Source organism: Haemorhous mexicanus, chromosome 1 (genome assembly GCF_027477595.1).
Source record: "Haemorhous mexicanus isolate bHaeMex1 chromosome 1, bHaeMex1.pri, whole genome shotgun sequence".
In the NCBI taxonomy this organism is placed as follows: Eukaryota; Metazoa; Chordata; class Aves; order Passeriformes; family Fringillidae; genus Haemorhous; species Haemorhous mexicanus.
In genome coordinates, this window is record NC_082341.1 from 67,817,579 (window position 1) to 67,836,641 (window position 19,063).

At 40.9% G+C, this 19,063-nt stretch overlaps 1 protein-coding gene across 1 annotated transcript in view; it reads left to right on the forward strand.

Annotated features, from left to right (window-relative positions):
- Positions 1-19,063, forward strand: part of ELOVL2 (ELOVL fatty acid elongase 2) — a 50,854-nt gene that overhangs the window by 20,527 nt on the left and 11,264 nt on the right. The window contains exons 2-3 of the mRNA XM_059852484.1: positions 3,815-3,878; positions 9,151-9,338. Of these exons, the coding sequence (XP_059708467.1) occupies positions 3,815-3,878; positions 9,151-9,338 (252 nt within the window). The remainder of the gene's footprint in view (positions 1-3,814; positions 3,879-9,150; positions 9,339-19,063) is intronic.

Consider the following 19,063-nt stretch of genomic DNA (forward strand, 5'->3'; position numbering starts at 1 on the left):
TTTCTGTGCAAAAATACTGTAATATCTCATTAGAGAGATCTCTGTTGCTTTATCATCATTGACTTTATACTCCCTTCAGATCTTTCCATTTGGGTGATTTCATTTGCTCAGATAACTTACTGTCTTTTTAATAGGTTTAGGTAAATAGATCTTCCACAAATCTGTCCAAAATCCTGCCAAGGAATATACGTTGCTAATACCCAGAGCAATGTCCTGTACAAAAAAAGAAACAACAAGAAAGACGTGTTGATCTTTAGCCTTGTAACCCAAATACCTTGTTGGTAAAGGCTATTACAGTGATTTGCCAGAGAGAAGTGAGTAGTCTGAGCACATGGATTTTTGGTTTTGTTTGCTTTCCTTTAGAAATGTGACCGATTTGAGCAAGACATTTGCATCTAATCTGCCCAGAGGTACTATTAAGGACATGTTCTAAAACCCAGAAATACAGAATAGTCTCTTGTAGCAGTGTTAACAGGAAGGTGTCAAGACTAGTCACATAAAGTTACCTACCTTTTTTAAGAATTTCTTTCCCAAACTATTACTACTTGGTTTAGGTATATAAACAAATATAATTTCTATAACAATCTTAAAAATCTATATCTTGTAAATTTCTATTTTTCTTCCTGTAAACTAAAATAAGCTGTACAATGTTGAAAGAGAGGCAAAAGCTGAAATATTCTTCTTAAGAGGAATATTTGTTTCTCTGCTGCACCTCCTAGAAGAAGTTCTACTCTCAAATTACCAATGAAGGCAAACCAGGCACTGAATTTTTGTAGTGCTAATTAAGATAGGTGGGAACAAGTTTGTCAGCTGGTACAAGTCTACGCACACTCATGAGGAGGTAGATTGAATTTCAGACTGGCTCATCTACTCAGCATGCTGCTGGCTGCTCATCCTAACCAGGTGTAAGAGGTTGCAGGTTGGATCAGTGAAGGCAGTAACCTGTTTTGTGTGGGAGTGTTGATCTGCTGGAGGGTGGGAAGGCTCTGCAGAAGGATCTGGACAGGATCAAGCAATGGGTTGAGGCCAATGATGTGAGGTTCAGCAAGGCCCTTGCAGCCTTACAGGCTTGGGGCAGAGTGGCTGGAAAGATGCCCTGTGGAAAAGGACCGTGACCAGTTGACAGTCAGTGGAATGTGAGGTAGCAGTGTGCCCAGCTGGAAAAGAAGGCCAGTGACATCCTGGCCTCTATCAGCAGTAGTGTGGCCAGCAGAACCAGGGCTGTGATTGTCCCCCAGTACTCAGCACTAGTGAGGCCACACCTCAAACCCTGTGTTCAGTTCTGAGCCCCTCAGTACAAGAACATTGAGGGGCTGGAGCGTGTCCAGAGAAGGGCAACAAAGCTGGGGAAGGGTCTGGAGCACAAGTCCTATAAGGAGTGGCTGAGGGAGCTGGGGATGTTTAACCTGGAGAAAAGGAGGCTCAGAGGAGACCTTATCATCCTCTACACCTGCCTGCATGGAGGCTGTAGCCAGGTGGGGGGTGGCCTCTTCTCCCAGGTCACAAATGAAAGGAAAGGACGGAATGGCTTCGAGTTGTGCCGGGGAGGTTTAGATGAGGTGTTAGGAAAAATTTTTTCACAGAAGGGGTTGTTAAGCTCTGGAACAATCTGACCAGAGAAGTCACAGATTTTATCAGTGTCCCTGGAGATATTTAAAAGATGTGTAGACGTGGCACTCAGGGACATGGTCTAGTGGTGGAGTTGGCTGAGCTGGGTTTACAATTGGACTTGATGCCCTAAAAGTCTTTTCCAACCTAAACAATTCTATGATTCTTTTCTTTTATTTTGCTCATTGTTCTTGATATCCTACAATTCCTGTTCCTCCATCTAACTGTTGGAAGCATTCAGTACCTAATTTCCATTTCAATGCAGCTGAGAATGGGTTTGTCTACAGTATTTTAATATAAAAGGAATATACATGGCGTTTTACTTTGTTCTGGACGTGTAAGATTTGTTTATGTAATGTAAGCATGAAAGCAAATAGCTTTGCATGCTCATTCCTACAAGTCACAAAAATCCATTACAGTATTCTTTCCAAAGCAATCTGTTAAGTCTAACCACAAAACCATTAAGCACAGGAGTAGGTCTGTTTCAAATTAATGCAGCAGGTGGGCACATCTCAGACAAGCAGCAGTGTGGCATTTCCCAAAAGGGAGTATCATTGTCATGAAATAATAACAGAACTACTGTATAGCTCAAGGGGATAAAAATGGAAGCAGATTTTTGCACAGGTCCCACACCTAGAAATCGAGTCACCTCCTGTGACAGAAGCCATCATTAGGCTGCTAAGGTAATTGTCTGAAATTCAGAAAATGCCTTTCTTTATGGGCTGTAGCCAGGACACCTTCCTAAAAGCAAGTTTAATTTCCTCAGTGCTGTGAAGTATGACAAACCTTTTTGTATCATGAATCATCAGTTTCTTTTGAGGAAATATTTTTGGTTGGTTGGTTGGTTTGTTTGTTTGTTTGTTTGGGTTTTTGTTTGGTTTGGGGTTTTTTCTTTGTTTAGAAAAGTATACAGTTTTCATTTTGGAGTTTTTGTTGGGTTTTTCTCCAAGAAAACATCAATGCAGCAGCATCTTACAGAGACAGAGGTTTATAGCCTGAGGTTCTGAAAGAACCTCTCATTACCAGCTGTTCACACAAAATCTGTCCTCTTGGAACAGTCTGAGGACCAAAATCAAGGGCAGAAGAAACACAAGGAAGGGGCTTGGGAGCGCCAGGAACTTGTCTTTTGCTGTCTTAGGAGTGCCAGAAGCTTGTGCCTGCCCAGATCAAAACCCAGTCCTAGTATGGGCATGGAGAGGTCAGGGCTGGAACTTCCAGTGTGCAAATATGGTTTGTCATAAGGCAAATCTGTTCATGGTGTCTGCAGTCCAGGCTGGTGTGGAGGTATCTGGCATTCAAAGGCACCCAGAGCCCACAGCAGCTCCTGCCCTGCAGTGAGGCTCAGCATCACTCTGTGTCTTTCTCCTTGGCCTGGCAGCATTTCTCAGTGCTGAAATTAGTCCATCAAGCACAGTAGGATGCTGTTGGGAAGAAGAGAGGGAGAACCTGGCTGACCTCAGGTTGTGGCAAGGAATTGTTCAGGCATAGGCGTGCAGGAAGCCGCTGCCCAGAGCTGCAGTCTGGGAAGAGATCACCACATCCAGTTGGGGGAAGGACAGTGTAGGTCATGGCTTAGCTCCCAACTCAGTCAAAAACAGACACAAACTTGCTAAACCTGCCAGCTTGGCAGCTTCATTGACCTCAAAACACAATGTCTCTGTAAAGTTACCCGATGTGGCCTCTCCCTGCTACCCTACATGGCCTGAACTTCATTACTGGACCTCTAGGTTCTTCTGTAGACTTTCTTTATAGGAATTTGGGACCTGGTTTAGAGAAATCTCAGTTGGCTCACTGTCACTTCAATCACTTAAAGATTTCCTTCTTCAAGTGTAAAGCATTGAGATATTCAGTTGAGGAAACATAATAAAAACAAAAAAGCATCTTTATCAGAGTGAAAACTATACCTGTCACAGATGGGTTTACTGTGGTACTTGCTGATTTTCATAAACCTTAATTTCCCTTCCTAAAGAGTTCTGGTTTGGGCAGTTTCCAGGAATAAGACCTGTATTGATATCTAGACCACAATCTGCCCTAAATTAATTTTTAAAGAGGTTTGGAGTTTTTCAGTATACATGATGTTGCTTACTTTGGAAATACTTGTGCATGACATACTTTTTACAAGTTTATTGGGGTTTTTTGAAATCATATTCTCTCTGTGACCCTGAGATAATGTCTTTTTAACCTGGCCTTTTCCATGTTTTTTTAGGAGACCCTGAAAGCTTTTGACCGGGAAGTAAATGCATTTGTGGACTATATGTTTGGACCTCGAGGTAAGCTGCTCCATTTACAGCCCTTTAAGGAAATAATAGGAAGTCTAGGGATTACTGCCCAAAAAACTTCTAATAAATTTGCTGGGTAACTTCTTATCGAAAAATGTAAACTAGGCAGAATCACAATATTATCAGGAAGACACCATTATTGTAGTAAATCTATCAGTGCAATGATTTGTGATTCCTTTGTTTCTGAGAATATCAGAGAAATTCAGTTTTTCATCTTAATGTGGAATAAAAAGCCTGAAAGCCTGGATCTTTCTGAAAGTGTAAAGTCAGCTTTGGGAATGATTGTTCTTCATAATCCAGTTTGCTTGGTCCAGCTACATATTAAATTGCCTAATTCAGTAGGATGTTTGGTGCAAAAGCAACCTGCAGGATCACATCCAAACTTTCAATAAACCAAGAGATTGGGTGAGAAGACAGATGCACTTTTTGACTTCCTATTATTACTTTTCTGGAACAGTTTGGACAAGAGTAACTTAAATAATTGTAGGTTGGAGGTGCCTCATGCTCTGTTAGGATTGAAACAAGTAAAAAAGACTCCAAACCTAAAATAGGACTGCAGCCAAGGATAAAGCATCAAAGTCAGGGCTAGGAGTGCCAAGCAAATACAAGAAAGGGATGAGACAGAAGCTTAGAAAGGACACAGTCTTCAGATTAAGCCCCTGCAAGGCCACCTTGCTGTTGATAGGGCTGGGTTTAATTTCAGGAATTGCCTTGCAAACTTCTACCCATGGTAAAATCCAGAACTGCTGCTGTGGGGATGGATGCATGATTATGGATTCCCAGTTTGTTACAGTAATGTTCTCCATGTCCCAGAAACAGTCCTTGGTTAATTGGAAGTAAAATGGAAAGATGTGCTCTTAAACACAAGAAATTCTAATTTTTCTTAGTTGGCTGGCTGGCTACAAAATCTTTTCCATCATGTTTACAGTAGATGTGAAGTTGGAAAGAAAGATTTCCAATGAAGAAACACTGAATAGCTTGGGAACTGCAGCGGAAGTGGTTAAAGCAGAATAGGTTTTATTAATGGCTTCTACAATAGTATATTTTAATATTAACAAAGAAATGTAATCAGAAGAACAAAAGCACTATTTTTTGGTGTTTTATTTTGGTTTTGTTTTTTTCCAAATAAACATGGTGTTCTCTTTTATTCCTCTTTCCTTGTTGGTCCAGACAAATTGTCTGCAGGAGTAAGCTATAGTTGATCCAATTCTGAATAGCACAGAGATCCCTTTGGGATTTTAGAAAGCCCTTCAGTTAAACAAGTATTATTTGTATTGCTTGCCAAGTGCATCACGATCCTTCTCCAGACATCAGGGCTGAAGATAGCTTTGTTTGTCCATGCCTCTGCACTCTGATCTTTAATTTAGCTGGTGCTATAATGACACAGTATCATACATTTCCTGAATAGCATATCTCCCTCCAGTGTGTTTATCCACATAAATAATTCACATAAATAATTCACATAAATAATTCACATAAATAATTCACAATAGACTGCAATCAGTTTTAACAGATGAATATCTAATGAATTTGAGAGCTCCCCCAAACATCTAAACCCACAAACCATTCCTCTTCTTTCTCTCTACTGATTTTCATCCACAGTACCCACTTCATTCAGCAGCAAGATGGATTAAAAGAATAGATAACAGCATTCTGTTATTTTAAAAACCAATCCCCTATTTATTGTTTGTATTTTAGGTAGTAACTCCTGAGATACTTGTGTCACTATGCAGGTCTTTGTCATCATTAACAGATGTGTCTGAGGGCACCAGAAGGGACAGAATGCCTCTGGGAACTGGAGTGTGGCTATGTCTGTCACATTGGGAGCACGAGGCTAACACAAGCTGCAGTACAGCCCTACTATAATGAGGGACAGACTATCAGAGATCTGAATTTGATTTATAAATATTGGCATATTTTGTACCTTAATTCACTGGTATCAGCTGGGCTTTGTAGATAACTTTACCTCGTGTTTGCTTTTGAGCAGCAGAACAAGTCCTCAGGGAACAGCAGCCATATATCTGCCCACAGGTTTCATCTCTAAGTAAGGGGTGGTCTTACAATTTGGTTGGTCCCTTCCGTTCTTATGCTCAAGAAGGCAAATTGAGAATGAGTGAAATAGTAATTTTCTTCTGTAATAGATATTTTTTCCAGGGTAACTCTTCATCTGAGGAGTATTGTTTGGTTTTACACAAAATTAAGTAATACTGAATTGCAGGAGCAGCACCTATTTAACTGGTTGTTTGTTTTATCTGTGAAAGAAACAGAGGTGGTTAAGGAGAGATGTATTTTGTTAAAGTTATGATAAAGTAAAAAGCACTTTTCCTTCATAGACTCTGATCAGTAGCACGGCTCTGGGGCAAACCCATCTACCCTCTGCACCTTAAAAAGTAGTGAATCTGCTCAGACACTGACTGGCCAAAGCTATACAGAAACTTGAATCAAAATGTTTCTAAACCTCATTGATAAAGGCCTGATACGTTTAAAGAGCCTGGGAGGCCTGCCACTCATTTAAAAGGAGCCAGGATTTCACCCCAAGGGTTTGGCACATCATGGCCAGTGACCGTGAATGAGCTTATTCACGGAGCGATCAGAGCTTGCGGGCGCCTGCTCCTTCCCTGCTGTAGTCCAGTGCTTTCCCACTGTGACTTTATTCACTGCTTTGGTCTCAATTTCAGATGCTGTGCAAGTTCAATACTGTAAAAATAATCCTTTCTCCTATTGACAGTGTAACTTTATAGTACTTGAACACGGAGATTTAACTGTCGGTCAGCAGAAATACTTTTCATCTCTCGTTCTTCTGATAACTTCTTTTGAAATACATTCCCTTTCCTCCCCCTTCTTGACACATAAAAACCTCTCTCTGCTTGTCATTCAGGGATAAGTGGAAGTGGAAACAAAACAGTCACGTTCCTTGGCTGCCCTTTATAAACCGCTTTCTGCCAGAAACTGTCTTACTCTTCAAGGTATTGAGGTCGTGGTGGGAAATATTCAGGAAGGGTACATGTTTAAACAATTTCTCTTGAAACTGGAATTCTATAGAACTTAAAAATACTTGGCATGCTGACCTGAACAAGCACACGAGTTCTGCTTTTGTGTGGATCAGCCCACATGCTTGTGGCCACTCACAGCAGAATAAGAACTTTCTGAGGCCATACCGGAGCAGAATTTATTCTGTGTAGTTCAATTTGTATTCTGAATGCTTCTGAATATTTTTCTTTTCTGAGCACACTTGCAGTGCTGCTATCTACTGATGCCAATTTTACCTTTATGCACCAAGTGTTGCAATCCTCGGATGGGAGACCTTTCCTTAGATAGGAGTCTTGCTGACATGACAGCTTTCTACATCTTCATTTAGGATAGCAATTAAATAAATAAAGTCCTTATGCTCCTAAAACACACCCTCCTAAGACATCAACACTCAAACACTCTACCTTTTCCTGTCCTGTGACTCCTGTGTCATGTTGAGAGCCCATAAGGAAGCAGAATCACTTCTAAAATATTCATTCCAGTGCTTCACACGTGGCTTGTGAGCTTTAGGAGATTGTTGGAAGCGTTTCCTCTCACACTGAGGTGATCCTAATAAGTACTGAGATCTGAAGACAGACAACAGACATTCTAACTTGGAGATGCACAACAAAGCAAGGCTGCCATAAAAGGAAGGATGCTTGTGACTGCTTTAATCCTAAACCTCTCTGCTCCTAGAGGTTTTTGGGAGTCCAAAAGGGAGAGTCAAAAGCAGGAGAGCATTGGATTTCCATGGCGGTGATGGTCTGGTTGAAAGTCTTTCCTGCAAAAGGGCTAACAAGCCTCATGGAATCCAGATTCAACAGATGAATGTTACAGCCACTGCAATGGAAGCAAGGGGAGAGGCAGAGGGAAAATGTAATGAGAAAGAAATCTGGTGTTCAAAGCCTGGCTCATATGCAGGTTACTCCAACACATGTAAACTTTTACTTTATACCTGTATGCAAGTATTTCTGAGGAAGGAATTGTTGGAAATAATACAGTACAGCAAAATTCCAATCAATTACCAATTGTTTGGGCACATTTACTTGGTGCATCATCCATTGCCCACTCTTTTCCAATTTCAACATAGGTAGAAAAACAGTAAAATGTTTTTTTCATGCACTGTAAATAGCTTTTGTTTTACAATTTTTACTACACAATCTTGGCCTTTGTAAAAAAATAATCTAAGTACTTTAAAATTAAAACATTTTCCAAGAGCAAAAACATCTTTCTGTGAGACCTGCACAATGACTCCTCACTGACTTCTTTCTTCATAAGAATTTCTTCCTAAGTCATTTTAGAATGACTTACTCCATAAGTCACTCTAAAAACCAGCCATGATGCCCCCTTGTTCTTGCCACAGAACAAGGGGGCATCATGGTAAATGGCTGAAGAATGTTGCTATGGAAAATTGACTTCCTAGATTTTTCTCCAAATTGGAAAAAGAAGAAAGGAAAGAAAGCACACCCCTTTCACTCATGACATCCAGTTGCTCATATGACAACAAAGTGGTGCCTCCAGCTTGGCACCTGGGATTAGGCTTTGCTCATATACACTGAACTATCTGATTACTGCCAATGGGATTACTTGTGTGAATAAGGCAAGCAGGATTTGACCTTAATATTTCATTTCAGGACCAGGCAAGTGGGACAGAAACTGTGGGAAAGTGAGCCCTTGCCCAGCCAAAAATCTTTGATAACCCTCAAAGTAGACATTTGCCACTTGCTTTTCATATTTAATATTTTGGAAAAGTCTTTCCCTTGTATGAATGTTTTCTAGTCCATCCTTTATACCTTCCTGTATGGTAAGTGCAGAATTAAAATGACCCATGATCTGGCAACATTACAGGCATACTTTGGATTTAATACTGTCTGCAAATTTTCTGTCTAGTGGATTAAGATAAGATTTAAATAATTATTAAGTGAAAACATTAAATAAATTAAACATTAAATACATTTTTTAAAAAGCATATAAGAATGGGGTTTTCCCTTTCATTTTCTCTTTACTAATAAAATGAGGTGACTTAAGTGACCTTAAATTATTAGGGAATTCCATGCAGTTTTCATCCCACTTTCTCTGAGACTTAGAATGAAGTTTTGATAAGTTAAAAGCAATGGATAGCTCTTGTGAGGAAAGAATGGCTGATTCCATCTCACACTTTTTACAGATACTTTTCATTATGTGTTCTGCCTTATTTTAGCAATACTTTACCCCAGCTTTCTTCATTGCCTGTTCCATGTGTTTCTTTTTTTAGATACCAGGGTTAGAGGATGGTTCCTTTTGGACTCTTACCTTCCCACATTTTTCCTTACTGGAGCATATCTACTCTGCATATGGCTGGGCAACAAATTCATGAAGAACAGGCCTCCTTTCTCTCTCAGACCTCACCTCATTGTGTATAACCTGGGCATCACACTGCTCTCCTTCTACATGCTGATAGAGGTAAGTGCCCTGCCATGCAGCACAGATGAGCGAGGTGACCAAGGTGCAGTTTTTAGCAGAAATATCTTAGTGACAGGTGGTTCTGCTAGGAAAGTTTACATCAACAGCAAAATAACAGTTAAAAGTTCCTTCTCATCTTAGATCTTGGTGTGTTTTGGTCCTCCTTCCCGAGCTACAGTCCACACCTGGGGACAGCTCTTTGCTGCCAGGACCGTGTCCACAAGCATAAATTTGAATCTGCGGCAGTCACTCTGCTCAAATGTGCCTATACCTTGTCCTTCAGCACCCGTGAAAATGCCTTAGATTGGGTTTTATTTGTGTGACCAACTGTGGAATGATTTTTCCAGGCCCATGCTTAAACATGAATAGATGTATAGATGAGAGCAAGTACTGATTTCTTTATGGCACTGGCAATTCGGTGTTATTTTTCTGCTCATGTGGCTAAGAAGCTTTCCTCATACAGTCAGACAGTGAAAGACAGATGTTAAAAACTTAGCATTTGGTCCAAAAGGGCTGTGGGGCTTGGAGACTGAATATGTTCACATAGATTATTTCCCAAGTTCTTATCAGAAAGGAACATGCTCATATAATTCAGGATCCATTTAGAATCAGAAGAGAGGTTTGAATGCATCTGATGATTTTGCAACAGCAGAGGATTCAAACAGTGCCCCTCAGCAAATATGTGTGGTTTTACTTCTGCAGAGGGAAACAGAAGCCAAAAGTCCCTATTTGGATATTATTTGGGAGCTGCCCATTCTCAGACTTTTGATAACTGTGATACTTTTAATATTAAGGTGCTAACATACATTACTTGAAGCCCTTAAAAACAAAAGCTAGAAGACAGACAAAACCCACAAAACTTTTTTTTTTTTTTTTTTTTTTTTTTCCCCTGAAGAAGTGACCCTGGGCATGAGAAGCCCTGGCTGAAGAGTGTACTTGATTTCATGTGCTTGATTTCAGTGTCAGCATGTGCCTGACACTGCCCTGTTACCTGCACAGCCTCACAGCATTTCTCATGCCCAGGGCTCTCAGCCTCAGTTTCCACCTTATTCTGTTGGCTGGACAAGAAACTTTTCAGAAGACAAACAGGGCACCCAAAGACTTCAAGTTTAAAATTAATTTGAGCTAAACAGCAAGTGACTGGCCTGGTCAAATGGCTGAGGAGCAGTTCAGGTTTGTGCCTTTGTGCAAAGGACTGACTGTGTTACACAGAGCTTTATCCTGGTCAATGCTCCAGCTGGCTTCAGAGGCTGCTGTGGGTGTCTGGGAGTGCAGGATAAGGTTTAGAGCAAAGGAGAAACCAGCACAATTGCTGGAAGGTTTGATGACTCCACAGTGATTGTCCTCCAGAATATAAATTAGTGCTTTGATGTTTAAATCCCCATTTTGCTTGAAGGTATGCAGATAACTGGCTGCAGTAGCAGGACTCAGCAAAAAGGATTAACTGAATAGAAAACAATACTGCTGCCCCTTTCCCTTCCAGTCTGATTTGGCCTGCCACAAGTAAATAAATGGAAGAACAAAGACAATTTTAGCGAGTCTTATTTTCAAGAATTAAGCAAATTTCATTTTGGCCACCTTCACCTCCTGGTAGGAACTGTATTTAGCCACCTCCTGTTCAGCTGCCTTCCTGCTCCATCCTTCCTGAGGCTAACTTTGCTGCAGGCAGTTGCTGAGTTGTGTTAGTCCCCAGATTAGTCCCTTGAAACCTTGATTCTGAGGCTGGAGGCTGCTGATTTACACCTCCCAGATGGCAGCTGGGCATGGCTGGCAGTGCCAGCTCACAGCTCCACATTCTGCAAATTTGGGAACCTAGGGAACATGATGGCTGATCTGCACTGCCAGCTGTTCTACTGCAGATTTCTGTCTCAGCTCTGGACTGGCAGCTAGGCTGGTTTTACACTGTACAAAACATGCTTCCATTATACTGCCTCTGTATTTTCTCTTAGTCTACTTCCCTGGCTCCCATCACAGTTTCTCCTGTGAAGCAGCAGAATGGAAGTTAATACTTGCAGTATTGTACTGCCTGAGGTAGCCTGCATGTCCCTGCTGAAGAAAAACAGGAAAGTGGAAGAGCAGAAACCATCTTCATTACCAAATAAAGACATGGAGATTCAATATTTCAAAATGTCTAATTTACAATACTTCTCTCTATGCCCCTTATTCTCTCAGTCTTTTGTGGACAGTAAGCTCTTTAAGGCAAGAGTTACCTATATTTAGCACATTCTGCACAGTGGTTCCTTATGTAAACACAGTTGATCCTTCCAGTGCCTGTCATCCGGGATCAATTCCTGGTTAGACACATCCACAACAATTGTTTTATTCCTCCATGCTCTCACTGCACCTACATCTCTCTGGTCTCTGTACTGGAGAAAAATCACAAAATAAGCTCTGCAATAGAGATAAAACACATTCCACCCTAACCCACCCAGACCCCACCAAAAGAAACCCCCATGACCAACCATCTTTCTTTGTTTTGTTTGTAAGGTGTCACACAGCATTTCTTGCAATAGCTTCAGAATGTAGGGGTTGCTTCTTAGACATTCAAAAGAAAAAAAAAAACTCATTCGCAAGAAAGGGTGTATCTCCAAATACAGCGTGTCCCACATGATGGATTTTATGAGAAACGTGGCAAACCTGCTGATGGGGGTACCTGTGCTTCAATTCTTCATCTCCTCACCCTCATCTCCTGACTAGCTATAGCTGGCACCTCATGACAGTTGATTTGTGCAACCTCAAGGCAAGAAGGCGAAGGTTACAGCAAAGAGCCATAACAAAAGGGCTGTTTTTAAATCTCCAAGGGCAGATTCCTCTTTTGAGCCAGAGCTCCATGCACTGCACCGTGGGCATGAACTATCTGGGAGCCGATTTTATCTCTGAGCTTTGAGGTCAACCAATCCGCAAAGCACTTGGAGGAACAGCTCCAGGGCAGCTCTAAGATGTGCCATGAGCATAAGGCCAGATACCCCCACGATCCCCCAGGGACAAGGTCTAAAGATAAACAGCTCTGCCCAGCTGCCCTCATCCTAATGAGATATCTCAAAATTTTTGAGTCAACAAAGAGTTAGGTGCCCCTGAAGGCCTCCCAAAAGGACAGCTTGTTGGACCTTTACCCTTTTGAGTTAGGCAGATAGATTTTCCTGAAGCTTTCAAAGGTGCTTGCCTTCCCCAGATGAATATGGTGAAGTTGGCACTTGGGTTTGGAGCACTTTTTTTTTTTCAAGTACCTGAAGCTTAGACAAAGGTCCTGTGCTTAAACTGGGCAGGCTGCAGGTGGGCTGCTGAGGAGGCAAAAGACAATTCCTTTCACCCTTGCTGCTACCAAAGAAAGCCACATCAGACGTTTGTTATTGTTGTGTACTTTTCTGTACCAGTAAGTGCTCGTAGACCCAGATTAACTTTACTGATCCAACAATTTCTAGAACACTGTCAAATTCTGTACAAGGAAAAACAGCCAGCACCTTTTTACTTCAACAAAAATCAAAACGTTTAACAATTTCCCTTAAGAAAGATATGCCTTTTCCCTGTACAAATCTTTGCTTAAGATGTTAAAATTACCAACTATGAGCAGTAAACCAGCTTACTGTGAAAAAACATCACATCTGTGCGTATTTCAGAATTGTTTCACATGCTCACAAACCACGCTTCAGGGATGCAGCCTGAGGCACCAGAGGCCAAACTGTTACAAGTTCAGTGATGAATTAAAACTAGAAACACATGAGACGGGTGCTGATCTCTGAATTCTGAAATTACTCAGGTGAGGATACTCTCTCTCTCACTAATAGGAACAGACATAATCTCTGCCACAGTCCTAGGCTGCTTTCCCCAGCAGTATCACCTCTGCCCTATTTAAATCAAATCTCAGCTGGTCACCAAGGTCTCACCCAGGCACTGAGAAAACCAGGACACTGGCACCATTTGGGTCAGATTATAAAGGAGATCTAGAGATATGTGTCATTAGCAGAGGGGTGGCGTGATGTCTCAAGCTGCCTGTATCCCCAGGTGGCTTTTCAGACTTATTACAAATCCATGGGATTTGTAAGTAAGCAACCACATCCATGTGGGGAAGCAGGACTTGCCTGTGAGGACCCCTCATTTCAGAGCAAAGGGAAAAGAGCAGAACTCACAAGTATTGCCAGCCTAGTGCATTAACCTCTCTAGAGGAGCCAGAAAAAAAAGTCTTCTCCCTTGCAGGATTAAATAAAATAAAAAACAGCAAGCCAAATGCACTTTAGCTGTTTCTTTCTAGGAGCTGAAAATTCATCCCACATTAAGTCCAGTTTCTGAATTCTAGCCATAACTTGCATATTCATAGATGTCAATGTGGTGAGAGGATTCCCAGGAGTGCCAGAATGATCAGGGCCATCAGCCACCACTTTTAGCCCTGCACACTACAATTGAGGATATATCTCACATATTACTAGAAAGTATAATGCCTGAATCAGGCATAATGGGGCAAAACAAAAGGAACAAATCAAAAATAGAAGGAGCACTAAAACTCTGTTTCATTCCATCATTATAATGGCTTACATCAGAAGGATTTGGCTCCTATCTGTGCAAGGGTTGAAAAGATGGAGCTTGTGTAACACAAGTTCTAAGTAAACCTTTAACAGTGCAGACGATGGGGAAAAGGGAAAAATATCTTAATCAATTTGAACTGTCCTGGAATTTTACTGTAGAAATCCAACTTCAGCATAATCTTGCTTTTGGTATTTGTTTTGTTTTGATTTTGTTTTGGGGTTTTGAGGTTTTTTTGGTTTGGTTTGGGGTTTTTTTTGGTTTTTGTTGGGGTTTTCTTTGTGTGGGATTTTTTTTTTTTTTGTAAGATTGTGAGAAATTATTGCTTGCTCCTTCATAAAGTGTCCAGAAGTTAACAAATGTAAATTAGGTACAGAAATACAGAAAGATTCTAGATCCATCACTATTGGTGCTTGAGGTGAAGGCTTCCCTTGAAGCAATTGTTTAGTACTGAAAGACTATTTGTACCTTAGGGCAGAAAGAGAAAAAGAACAAAGTGATAAACCAGAAGAGATCAGGTGCAGTACTCTGTCATTTGAAGAAAAGAAGAGGGAAAAAGAAAAACCTAGAGAGCAAAAGGTCACCGAGAGTGCGTTGTAAAGCATTCTGTGAAATGTAAGGGCAAGAACAAACTGATATTTTGATCGAGTAAGAACTTTGTGTGAATGGAGTTGAATTACCAGGTGTTCTTCTATCTTAATCAAATAATTTGTTTGGAGAGCTGAGGAGCTGACTCTGCTGTTCTTGCCTGCAGTTATTCCAGCTGGGCATGTTGTCTTCACATCTCAGTTTTCATCCCCTGTGTTCTTGTCTTTCATACTGACCTTTCTGAGCTCTGCATTTCAGTAGAACATTTTTCCTCATCATTGAAAAATGCAGTGCTCTTGATCTCCCGTGCACATTCAAACAGAATTCAGTAGAACCTTATGGGAAATCAAGAATTAAACTTCATATGATCAGGTTTTCCATATGTGCACAGCTTCGAATACCACCACTGGTACCACAAAATATGGTAGAGGAGCTATTCAGAACAGATGTAATCAAAGACTCATGGAAAATAAGCCTAGACAGGATTTCTTTTAGCCTGTCCTACTATCCCAGACAACAGCAATACTCAAAGTAATTACCATTCATAACTAATTTTGAAGTCATTAGTTCACTAATCCTTCTATCAGGCTCCTATTTACTTAAGGAGTATTAAATAGAACTGACTGGTAGTTTCTCAACAATATGGCTTTACATTTGAAAGAGGTTTTGTTGATAAAAAAAATTCAAACAATTATCTAAATTTCACTGGGGAAGGGGCTCTTATTTTTTGTCACCATGTTATGAACTCTCTGACCTAAAAGCAGGAAGAAAGCATAGGACCACATATTTCCTCCATCTGGAATAACCAGTATCCTTTTAGCTACAATACTCCAGTTGGAGGAGACATCCAGCTTAGAGTCCAGCAGTACATCCTGCAGGTCAGGATAGCAAACTCCAGTTGGTGTATTACAGAATTAGCAGATCTTTTTGGGGGAGACACCATGCATGCAATTTTTTGACCTCCAACCAGACCCATGGAGAGCTGGAGAGCCTCACCAAGCAGTAGCCCAAAGCACACTTTTCACAGTTCTGTCCCCATGAAAAATATCTTGGATGCATCATAAAGAGGAACAACAAAATATTTCCCCTGTGGTGACAAATCTTGTGGTGTGTTTGCTATTCAGCACCTGGGTTTGTTTGGCACAACACCACCACTAAGTTTTTACATTTGGGGATGCCATGGGACTGACCAAGTGGTACTCCCAGATTCCCTTCCACAGGACTGCTCTCCAGCCCTTCCTCCCCCAGTTCATACTTAGAATTTAAAGGATTGTGTTATATGAACCTATCCAACCATTCTGAAACCATCCACAAAAACATACAAAAATAAAAGATTTAACAAGTCAAATTAAAGAAGACAATAAATCATAGTTAAATGATTTATTCAAAGAATGGAGCTTTACACCTTAACTAAGGGAACTTTGCAAAATAGGTCTATATAGATTAAGTTTTTAAATGGTGATACTAATAGTAATACCTTACATACTTCAGTGCATGCAACAAATAATAGACAAAACTATCAAAAAAGTTTTTATCATACAAGAGAGAGAAATAAGAAACAGAGTCACAGAAAGTTCTCAAAATCTTACAGAGATAGTACATAAAAGTGTAGACATAGAGGAAAGTTCTAAGACCTTAAAACAAGTGTGACTTTTTCAAACAATGAATCATAATTAGTATCAAATATAACTTATACCCTTTAAACTAACTAAACATCCACAACGTTAAAGTTGCTGTGTTGTAATATAGTAAGGCTTAATACAAACAAAAAAGATGCTTTAAATAAGCACTAAACAGATATACTATAGTAAAGCTCTATAAAACACAAAGTAGTTAATAAACAACACAGTTACAAAAGTTTCTTTTTAGTTGAACTGAGAAGGGGAATTGTGGGAATCCTTAAAATCAGAGGTTTTGGGAAAGCTGCAAAAGGCAGACCTCAGAGACAGTAGAACTGCAATTAGAGCTAAGCAGTAGCCATAAGATTTGTCAGCAGAAAAGTTACATAAGAAGTAGAAAGTAAGGACATCCCAGGAGCCAGATCCAGCATTTGGATTTGTTAAATTTCATCCCACTGATGACTGCCCAGTGCTCCACTCTACCTCTCTTCAAGGACTCCTGTCCCTCAAGAGAGTCAGCAGCACCTCCCTGTTTCATGCCATCAGCAAACCTGCTAAGGGGGCATTCAATTCTGCCTCCTGATCACTGAGAGGTATTTGAACAGCACTGGCCCTTGAACTGATCCTGAGGAACACCACTGGTGACTGATCACCAGCCAGATGTAGCTCAGTGCTGATGCCTCACCCTCTCCCTTCCTCCTGCCCTGGGACAAGGGGGAATATCTTGTTGTTTCTAGGCATTTCCTCTCTGAGAAAGTCCAACCATGCACAGAGATTTTTCTATAGCTCAAAAGAGCATGGGGAACATGCAGTCAGTAGAAATGGCAATATCCATTTAGAAGATCACATCAACTTTGCCTTCTAGCCTGTCTATGGGGAACAGATGAAAAACAAGCTACAGCTGTGAGATTTTTGAATTTGAAAGCTTGAAATGAGAAGGGCACAGGCCCCTGGGTCAGGCTGTCAGAGCTTAGTCTGCTACTCAGTGAGATGAGAGGATTACATCATCTTTTGGTACCTGCTGCCCACCCCTGAAACCTCTGACAGAGGAACCAACTTTCAATTCTGAACACTTTGATTCCCCATTTACAAAAATAAGGCAGGAGTTGGACAATAGTGCCAAAACAACTAATGTGAATTCTTGTGCTGTTTGTACTCAAATAGATAAATAGAAGTAATTTATTAATGTAAAACCTGGAATCTCTTAAAAACAACATTAGGGCAAACAGCAAAATATAAAAACTCTACTAATTAATAGGATGTTGCTACTTAGCAGAAATTTTTCACAAGTCAGCACTTTGCTCTTGACATGATCTGTTTTCCAAATAACTTCAAACAATACTTGTTTTAATATTGTTTTCAGAATAGGCTACCAAGAATGCAAAGAATTCAAATAATTATTTTCTAGGGGGAGAGAATTTGTGTTCTAAAAGATAGAGGGGATTTCTCATCTCTTTGATAGAACCTGCACTTGCACCATTTCTGATTGCTACACCATCAGCTCTGCAGAGTTGTGACTGCTCAGCATACACAAGGGACCACGACTGAAACAGTACAAGTAATGTATGGGTTTGGCATCAGAAAAAAGAGACCTGGTACCAAAATGTCTTGTGTCAAGGTGCTGGCCTCTGTTCCAGATAGGCATCTGGCTCATTTGGCACCATGGAATGAGCTGCTTACCTTCCACTTCATTGAGAGCCAACAGCAAAGTCATGGCCTAGGAGCACCAGGATCCCACAGGAGCCCATAAAAATTACTCACTGCTTTCCAAATTTCCACACTTTCCTTTTTTTTTTTTTTTTTTTTTTAATTAGGAAGTTAGCCAGAAATCTTGAAAATTATCTTGTAAAGCAGAGGAGTCAAAACTCAAAGTGAATTCTTTTCCTTAAAGGAGACACAGCAGTATGTTAGGCACCTACAACAGAGAATAGAAATGCTGAGCTACAGAAAAGCTGATATAAATGACTGAGGTTAAAAAAATATTTTAAAAATCTCCAGTCTAAACTACTGCCTTTTGAAATGCAGACACAAACCAGAGGAAACTCTTCTGCCCAGTAAAATGACTGGGGAATAAGCAAACAGAATGATCTGAGAAATCTGGTATTTTTAAAATCAGGGAAGAATGAACAAAAGAAATTAAATAAAACTGTGCGGTCTGACAGAGCGGTATTTTGACTCCAAAGCTTAATGCATGCTGACCATTTGTAAGGAGCTGCTGATTACCTAATTACCAAATTAAAAAATTGTGAAGTTAAAAAGAAATATTGATGTTGAAAATAAATGCTTTCTTTATGAGCCTCTAAGGGTTTTTTCATCTCATTTTCAAACATGGAACCTTTGAATTAAATATTTGAAAAAAATAACCCCAAAACCTTGAGATACTGCTGAGTTCACCTGTTCAGCACTGAGAGGAAAGCTTCATAAAACATGTCAAGTTGGAAGACACCCATCAGGATGATTGACTCCAGCTCCTGGCCCTGCACATGACACCCCAAGGGCACACCATGTGCCTGAGAACATTGTCCAAACACTTTTTGAGCTCTGTTGGGTCTAGTGCTGTGCCCACCTCCTGGGAAGGCTCTTCCAGTGCCCAACCACCCTCTGGGTGAGAACATTATTACTGATAGTCGGCCTAAATGTCCCTTGACACAGTTTCATGCTGCTCCCTTAGGTCGCCACAGAGAAGAGATCAGTGCTGGCCCCTCCTCTTCTCCTCACAAGGAAGCTGTAACTGCAATGAGGTCTCCCCTCAGTCTCCTCTTCTCCAGGCTGGACAGACTGAGTGACCTCAGCTGCTCCTCATATGGCTTCTCCTCCAGACCCTTCACCATCCTCATGGCCCCCTTTGGAAGCTCTCTAACAGCTTTATATCCTCCTTGTATTGTAGCTCCCAGAACTGCCCCCAGCACTGGAGGTGAGGCTGTCCCAGCTCAGAGCAGAGCAGGACAATGCCCTCCCTTGCCCGCTGGCCATGCTGTGCCTGATATCCCCCAGGACATG